Source organism: Gossypium hirsutum, chromosome D12, assembly GCF_007990345.1.
Source record: "Gossypium hirsutum isolate 1008001.06 chromosome D12, Gossypium_hirsutum_v2.1, whole genome shotgun sequence".
Classification (NCBI taxonomy): Eukaryota; Viridiplantae; Streptophyta; class Magnoliopsida; order Malvales; family Malvaceae; genus Gossypium; species Gossypium hirsutum.
In genome coordinates this window covers 37799145-37808441 of record NC_053448.1, presented here as the reverse complement: position 1 = coordinate 37808441, position 9297 = coordinate 37799145, and the positions used below count along the sequence as shown (strand labels likewise).

At 36.7% G+C, this 9297-nt stretch overlaps 1 protein-coding gene across 1 annotated transcript; it reads right to left on the bottom strand.

The window, feature by feature from the left end:
* Positions 1–835: 835 nt before the first annotated feature.
* LOC107942087 (uncharacterized) lies at positions 836–2170 on the bottom strand. Its single transcript, XM_016875733.2, has one exon. It carries the CDS (start codon positions 2168–2170, stop codon positions 836–838), a length of 1335 nt encoding a protein of 444 aa, XP_016731222.2.
* Positions 2171–9297: the final 7127 nt, after the last annotated feature.

The window sequence follows — 9297 nt, the reverse complement described above, 5'->3', positions numbered from 1 at the left end:
TTATGTGCACATTTTCCAGTGTCTCCTCGATGCTTTCCTCAGTTGATATCCTTCTCTCAAAGTGAATAATACCTCCAGACACGAAGGTTTTGGTTTTGTGGGGAATTATCATTGGCTCCCATTTGATTTCCTCCCCATTTAAACGCGCCCTTCTTCTTTCCTGCCTTCTTTCCAGCTCTTTCCTTCTCTGTCCTCTATCTGGCTTGTACCCTAAGCCAAAGTTGTCTTGTTTTTCTTTTAGCGCTGGAACCCCAATTTTCCCTTAAAGGTATTTCCTTAATCCTCTTCTGGGTAAAGCTCTTTTCCCCAACAACAATTGCAAACCCATCTCTATAATTTTGGATATTTTAGGCACCAAAATTTTACTCCATTCAGGAATAAATGTTGCATTTACAAATTCCAGAGATTGAAAGGAGCATTCCACCGCTTCGTCATTGGTTTCCACATACGACTCCTCATTGGATACGGCCGCTATAATATCCTCTTCAGTGTTTATCGTCACAAACCTACCTTCTGACACCAACTTTAATTTCTGATGTAACAATGAAGGTACGGCCCCCGCCGAATGTATCCATGGTCTCCCTAGTAAGCAATTGTAGGAGGGTTTGATATCCATCACAAGAAAATCCACCTCGTAAACTGTTGGGCCGATCAATAGGGGTATCTCAATTCGTCCCATGACCTTCCTTTCTGTACCGTCACATGCCCTTACTATAGTTTGGCATGTTTTCATGTGCGAGCTGTCTATGGGAAGTCTGTTAAGTGTGGATAATGGTAACACATTCAAAGCTGATCCATTGTCAATCAACACTCCTAGCAAAGTATACCCCTTGTATCATGTAGTGATATGCAAAGATTTAGTAGATCCCGTGCCTCCAAGTGGTATCTCATCATCGTTGAAGAATATGAAGTTATCAGCACTGATATTATTGACCAACCAATCCAATTTATTGACAGAAATATCATTGGCTACATAGGTTTCGTTCAACACCTTCATCAACGCACTACGGTGTACTTTGGAATTTAAGAGCAAGGCTAGTATGGATGTGCGAGCCGGTTGTTTATGCAACTGTTTGACCACATTATACTTACTATGCTTCAAAAATTTGAGGAATTCCACAGCTTCTTCCTCCTTCACTGGCTCATTGATAGATGGCATAGGCTCAGCTAGTTTCCTCTTTTGTTCCATTACTATGGCCTTTCCTTTCACAGGTTCTGGATCGGCACTCACACTTTGGTCCTTTGCAGTTTTCTTTCCAGGGACAGTTGTATTGCACTCGTAGTTCCACGAAACCCTCTTACTATCCTTGTAAGAAAAGGTTACAGGTTTCTTTATTATGATCCTTGGCATTACTGGCGTTCTCACTTCATTATTCTTTGGTCGCGAAATGATGACCACCGGCTGCACTACTCTTGGAACCTTCGTGGATTCGGATGTGCAGATACTCTCTTCTTCCTTAACTTCTTCGTAAAACTCCATTTCTTTGGTATCCATCATGCCTTGAACCAAGGCTTTGAATTCTGTACATTTTTGAATCTCATGTCCCTTCTCTTGATGGAACTCACAGTAGTTTTCCACCCCTTCAAAGACTCTCTTTGAAACAAATAATCCCCTTTCTACCATCTTCCTCCAGACCCCTCTCAAAGGAAATTTCACTTCTGCAATATCTCCCTTGATTCTTCTATCCATGCTCCCACCTATCATGTTCACTCTATTATGATCAGGTAACAGATTCTCTGTCTTAGACGAATCATCCAATTTAACAACGCCCATGCTTATGAGTCTTTCAACCAGCTTTTTGAACGCCGTACAATGTTCTATGGAATGCCCCACGATTCTCGCAGGATAATCGCATTGCGCGTTTGCATCGTACCACTTGGGGTACGGAGGCTGTAGAGGTTCTAAATAAAAGGGAGAAACTACGTGTGCATTGAATAACTTTTGATACAACTCCTTATACGATATTGGAATGGGCGTAAACTGGGGCTTTTCCTTGTTTTGCCTTGTGTCGGCTCCTTGTTTGTCAACAACCACCTTTCTCGGCTGATTTACCGTAATCGTCTTTGAATAACTGGCATTATTGACCTCGTTTTCCTTTTTCTTCGAGGCTGACCTTCTACTACTTTCTCCCGCATCTATCTTTCCGGTTCTGATAGCATTTTCTATCATTTCACCATTCATAATTATGTCAGAAAAGCTTTTAGTAGCACTTCCCAACATGCGAGTAATAAATGAGGTCTTTAATGTGTTAACAAAAAGCATTGTCATCTCTCATTCTAGAAGAGATGACTGAACTTGGACAGCAACCTCCCTCCACCTCTGTGCATATTGCCTAAAACTCTCACCGGGTTTCTTCTCCATATTTTGTAGAGTGATTCTATCAGGTACCATGTCAGTCACATGACTGTATTGTTTTATGAATGCCTGTGCTAAATCTCTGCATGAATTAATCTTGGTACGGCTCAATTGATTGTACCACTTGGACACTACCGCTGTGAGGCTGTCTTGAAAGCAATGTATCAGCAGTGGGTCGTTATTAACATGCTCAGTCATTCGCCTACAAAACATGGTAATATGAGCTTCGGGGCTACTAGTTCCGATGTACTTCTCAAACTCTAACGTTTTGAACTTGTAAGGGAGTACTAAATCCGGAACCAAGCTTAATTCTTTAGCATCCATCCCATAGTAGCTCTCGGCACATTCCATCGCTCTAAATTTCTCTTCCAACCACTTGTACTTTTCCTCTAGCTGTTTTGGCAATTCATCATTCATTTTCTCCTTTTCAGCTGTTTCATCGAAATTAGGGACAGCAGGATTAACAAGGTTGTCTCTGGGGTTAGAGCCTGATCCAGCCTGAAAATTCATTGGCGTTGCCATGCCGGCCTGAAATTGCTAAGGCTTAATGGTGGCAGAGGATTTATGCGGATATACCTCAACTTGCTGAGGGGTAAAGCCTGGAGGATAGACAGGTCCCTCACTGTCTCCTTCCTCAACATTAAGCACAGAGCTTTTCCCTCTATCAACTTCTCCAGTCAACAACTGAGTTAACTTAGCCATCATATTCCTCTGAGATTCCATTATTTTATCTATCATTTTTTGTTGAATCTTCTCAAGCTGCTCATTCATTTGTTGTTGAAGCTGATCTTGCATTTCCTTTTGGAACTATTCTAGCATTTGGTCCATGTCTTTAGTTTTCGATCGAGTACCGTAGCGGTGTTTAGTAGGTTGGTTGGTTTCCAGATTACCTGAGGAATTAATTAGAATATTTTAGTGTATTTTTTTAATGCATATAAAGCAAATGCAATGCATGAAATGAATGCAAAAATGCGCCAATTTTGATTCAATTCCATTTAAGAAAACTTTACTAGAAAGCAAATTTCTTTACATAAAGTGAATTACAAATAAAGCTTTGCCTTATTACTCAGCATTCTAATCTTCCTAAGTAACACAGCTAACTCTTGTCCCCGATCTGATTCTAATTCATACTTCACACTCAGCATGTCTGCCTGTACTGCCAAAGTTTGTACGTGATCAACTACTTCTCGGATCTGGACCACAGCTTCCTCCATAATATGATCTCTGCTCCTAACTTGGTTCTGAAAATAGTGTAGCTATTCATTATTACGACTTTCATTTGCTTCCAAGTGCTTGATCCGGATTTCACAATTTTGCAGCACCGTTTCTAACTCTTCGATTCTTTTCTTCATTTCTTCAATCTTGATCAAGCTTGCTTTCAACTCTATTGCGGAATTTCGATTTCGATATTGATGAAGAGATCTTTCCAACTCGGTCACCCTATCCTTTAATTCACCTTTTTCTTTTTGGCTATTTGACAAACTCCTTTCTAAAGCCTCGTTTCGCATTTGTATCTCTTGAAATTTTCGTTCCCATCTCTGGCTTTGTCCTTTTCTTCTCGAATTTCTTCCCGCCATTGTTCTGAAGTTTTTCCTAGCCCGACAGCTCTCATTGACAGACGTAACTTTTTATAATCCGTCTTCAGACTACTTAACTCCTCTTCAGCCTTGTTTTTCTCTTTCCTTAATTTTTCAGTTTTGAGCTTCTGAACATCTATGTCTAATCTCAAGTTCATCTTTTCCTCCTCCATCTGTTCTATCTTCTTTTCTAAATCCGCATTTCTTCTTTCAAAATCTTGTCTTATAATTTCCAACTCAGAAGGGACGACTCGCAAAGATTCCTCTATTGACTGGCTGTTTTCCTGATTTAACTTAGGTGTATTATCGTTAATCCTTCTAATCCACCATTCATGATACTTAGAAGTTGTCATCGCACCCACAGCTAACCTCTTCATTCGGTGAGTCTATTTCCACGCACTAGACATCTCTTGAATCTTCTTTCTATAACCATCAGCTATCCCTTAGGTCGTAGGTATAAATTGTCTTGACCTATATTGCCTTAGCACCAATAATGGGGCATATCCAACAGCTCCCCAAATACCAAGCAAAGGAACCCAATCAAAATTACCACACCTATACAAGATCTCATCTGAAAGAAACCAAGGAGCTCTCCACTCAACGTCCTCCTCCTGAAGATTTTGAAGGATTGCCATCCACTTCTCCTCCGAAATGTCGTCTCTCCTCGGCGTAGCTACTATCTCCTATAGTGGTGAATAATTTTTAGAGAAAACCCGATACGAAACCTTATCAACCTTCCAAAAGTGACTGTGAAACCATGCGCATAGAAGCTGTGCACACCCAATGAATCTTCCCTCTCCCGTTTTTTGGCATGCACTCCATGACCTGAAAGTTTCTACCAAAATCGCCGGAATTGGTGTAACCCTCTTATCAAGTCGGTCGAATAAGTTGGTGACTGCTTCATCAACATGCCCCAAGGCTTTAGGGAGAACAACCAAGCCATATATACTTAGCGCAAAGACATTTAACCTCTTCCTCACGTCTGGGTGCGTTAAAATTGCATCTTTCAAACTCCTCCAAGGAACGCACTTACTATCCCCCTTTTACTTAACCTGTGCAGCAACCCACTGCTTACTCATCCCTGTTATACTCATCAGCTTCTTCGAAAATGTTGGCACATTTATCGCTCTCGAGTAGACCCTGTCCACTTGAAACTTTGAACATCAGAGTAAAGCCACATATTCTTCTATTGTAGGCACCAAATCGACCTTCTCAAATGTGAAGCAAGTGTAAGCAGGATTCCAAAACTGGGCGAAGGCTCAGAACAAACGCTTGTCTACCTTCACGTCAAGCAAATAAGGCAAATCCCCATAATTATCATAAAATAGTTGTCTAACTTCGTCATTCCACTGATCCCAGATTTTCTTCAACTCTTGTAAACTATTTTGAGTTACACTGATGCGAGTAAAGTCCCACAATTTCGATACATATCCATCGGCCAAGCTATCACCTTTCTCTTACTGTGTTGTTTCAGACCAAGTTCGGACAGCCGCATTATCCTCTACTTTATCATGAAACCCTTTTTCCATGATAAGCTTTCTATCTAGCAACTGAATATGAACCGACGCCTTTTATGATGAAATGAAATACCATGTCATGCAATCAAAATAAAACACAAAAAGTCAGTATCATATAAAACCATAGAATATAATCAAGAAATAGTGAAAACACCTATTCAGGTATCTACTAGGGTTTAGTGTAGCTTTACCTAGGGTGGATTCCTAAGGTTCACTGTCTGAGGTTCGGCTTCTAGGGCAAAGGTACCCGAACCAGCAGATTCCTCGATCTTCACCCATTATAGGCTCATATAGATCAAGTTCGGTTCAGGGGAACACATTTTCCCTATGACTATACGGAGATGATAATCTCACGAAGGCATAGGTACCGATGTATTCTGAAAGCGATCCACTATCCTATACGGAGGTGAAAACCTCACGAAGGAATATGATCTCACTCCCACTTAAAAGGGTAAAATCATTCAACTCATGTAATGTATAATGCAAAGATCAATTAAGCAAGAAAACAATGAATGCAAAAAAGATCTTATGATTTTTAAAAAAAAAATATTTTCTCGACCATAAGACAAAAATTAATCAACTTTGTGGCTCGACTCTCTTATTGTTTTTAAAAAAGTGCCCAGTGGAGTCGCCAAGATGTCGAAACCATTTTTTTGAAGACAAAAATTTTGGTTATCGACCTTCAAAAAATGAAAATTGGGAGTCGCCACCAATCTTTTATTGAGGTGTGATTGGATCACCTAAAAAATAGCTTTGGTCTACGAGTTTTAGAAAAATGGATTCGGGAGTCAGTTACGTACGAGAAAGGATTAGCACCCTCATAACGCCCAAAAATTGGTACCAAATTGATTAATTAATGTCTTAAAGTTGAGAGTTAAAAAAATGCAATCCTTAATTAAATTAAATTATTTATTAAGACTTTCTCATTTTGAAAGAAAAATATCACACTCAATGCGTTAGGGCACAACACATTATTCTCTTCAAGATGAGTTAGTCCAAAAAACTCGTGTAATAAAATTTAAGAAAATATCTAATTGTTTAAAATTTATGAAGAAATCGCAGCCCAATACGTTAGGGCACAATTTCCTAAAATCCCAAACATTCAATATTTCCTTTATTTTTTTAAAAAATCCTTGTCTCGAGAAATCAACTTGTCACATCCAATACGTTAGGACACAAAATATTGAATTCCCGATGACAAGTTTTATTTTGTTTGATTAAAGAGCAACTCTCGATTGTTAGATTTAACGAAGAAAATCGGAACCCAATACGTTAGGGTTCAATCTTCTCGAAAATCCTAAATACGAGTATTATCTCTATTTTGAAAAATTCCATTTTTAAATTCGAGTAAAAAGATGACGTAATGTTATGTTGAATGTATGAATAGATGCCTCTTACACAAATATCAATAATGAATACAACAATTGTATAGAAATAATATGGATAAATAAATAAATAAATAAATAAATAAATAAATAAATAATGACATGCCAAATATCAAATAAATGAGCAAAATAATAATAAAAAAATATAAAAACATAAATTGATAAACAAATGATTGAAATAAACAAAAAATATGAAGAATAATAGATACATAACATATACATTGAAATTATGAAGAAAAAAAAACAAACACATGATTTACATATAAAATTTTGAATTATAAAACTTATATAAATATATAATGCATTTATGAAAATAAAGAAAATTATATAAATATACATATATACATAAATTATAAAATATGTGTTAAAAATATAAATAGGTAGTTAAACATTTTTTTTTGAAAATAAATAAAAAACATAGATATATACGCATATATATAAATATAAAAGAATATTCATAAAAAATGTATACATTTACATATAAAAAATATATATATACAGGTTTAAAATAATTAAATAATATCTACATTATCAAAACTAATTAAATAGAAAAAATGTGTATATATATAAATATGCGAAAAATATTAGTTTGAAAAAAAATATAAATACGTACATAAAAATAAATATACATATATATATAGATAAAATAATAATTACATATGAAAATTATAAAAATAAAAATAATAATTACATTATTAAAATTAACTAATTTTAAGAAAAATATAAAAAAAAGACTAAATTGAACTACAAATAAAAAATCTGGGATAAATCCGCAAACAAATAAAGCCCAAAGGACTGTATTGAACGCGCGTATAATCATGGAGGGACTGGAAGGGCAATTTTCCCTTTCTCTCTAAACGACGTCGTTCGATACGGACCAAATTGAATTTTAAAATAAATTAAAGGCGAATTTAAAAAAAACAAAATAAACTTAATTGCAAAAATATTAAAAGGCAGAGGGGCTAAAAGTGCAATTTACCCCTCCGCTCAAAAACACGCGGATCCTAGGCCGGGTCGGGTCGGATTCGGGTCGGCCTCCCCAAAATGACGTCGTTTTAGCACCTAGGGAGGCCTAACGAAACGACGTCGTTTCCAAAAGTTTATTTAAGCCAAAAATAATTCAAAAAATTTCATTTTTCATTCTTTTTGAAAAAAAATACAAAAAAAACTTTCAAAAAAACTCTCCCCCCTCTTTAGTCGTCCGGCTTAAGTCCGGCATCGGCTGATCGTCGGCCATCGCGCCGGCCGCCGATCTTTGGCGCCGGCGCCACCGTCTGCGGTGGCCAGAAAAAGGGGAAAATCCACTATTCGGCTCCTTTGGCCTCTCTAAGCCCAAATCTGGGCTCAACTCCTTCAAAAAATGTCAAAAACACTTCAAGATCCCTTGAAACCCCTCGACTTCCGGTCGTCTATCCTCGGAGACGAGCTTCGGCTGCCCCAACGGTGTTTTAGAAGCAAGAAAAAATAAGAGTTTTTCCTTTATTTTATTTTTGTTTCGGTAAAACAATAAAAAAAATGAAAAGAAAATATAATATGAAACGAAACTAAGAAAAATATATCAACCTTCGTTTCCGGTTGATTCTCTGTTTGAGTTCTTTCTTTGCTGTGAAAAATACGTGCTTTTTCTCTTATTGATTTCTGGATTCGGAATCCCGATTACAGTGTACCAATGGCTATCTTATAGCCCTAATGAGAAAAATATAAAGAAATAAAATCTGCTCATATTGATTTGATTTTACAAATATTTGATTTTGTTTCCTTTCTTGCGTTTGTTCCTTGCAGGTGAAGATTTGGCTCTTAGCTGCAGCGCGAACAGGCTACGGCGCTGATGAACTCCATAGAAACCCTAGGGTTTCTTCCTTTGTTTTGGGCCACTGTATTTGGGTCATTATTAGGCCATGTATTTTTGCCTTATTAATTAGGCCATACAGGTCTGCTTGTAATTCGAGCCTTTTAGACCCGGGCAAAACCGGGTATTTACACTAATCTTATTGAATATTTTAGAACTGAAATCAAGTTGATAGAATGCGTAAAGATTGAGGGCTATTACACCTAGGGGTGAGCATTCGATCGAATCGAATAAAAAATTTTCGAGTTAATCGAGTTTTCGAATCTAATTTTATTATCCTAACTTTATTTGAAGTTTTCTCGAATTGAGTCGAGTAAGATGAAATTCGAATTGAATTGAATCGAATCGAATATATTTGTTCGAGTTAAATTTTAAAAAATAATTTTGGGTCCTTGTAACCACTGTCACTCATCATAATAAAATTTGTCCACCTTAATCAATTTTTTTATTAACTTTCATCACCTCATAATTTATTTATTAATTTTTTATATACTGGTTAGCTTCTTTGCTTGCTTAGTTGTTTCAATTATCTTCATATTCTTGTAACTATATATTTTGGAATTAAAAAATATATTAAATGTAAAAATATGATTTTCTAATAAAAGTTATTTTA

Coding starts and splice junctions, on each gene's coding strand:
- LOC107942087 (XM_016875733.2), bottom strand. CDS start 2,170: ATGATAGAAAATGCTATCAGAACCGGAAAGATAGATGCGGGAGAAAGT.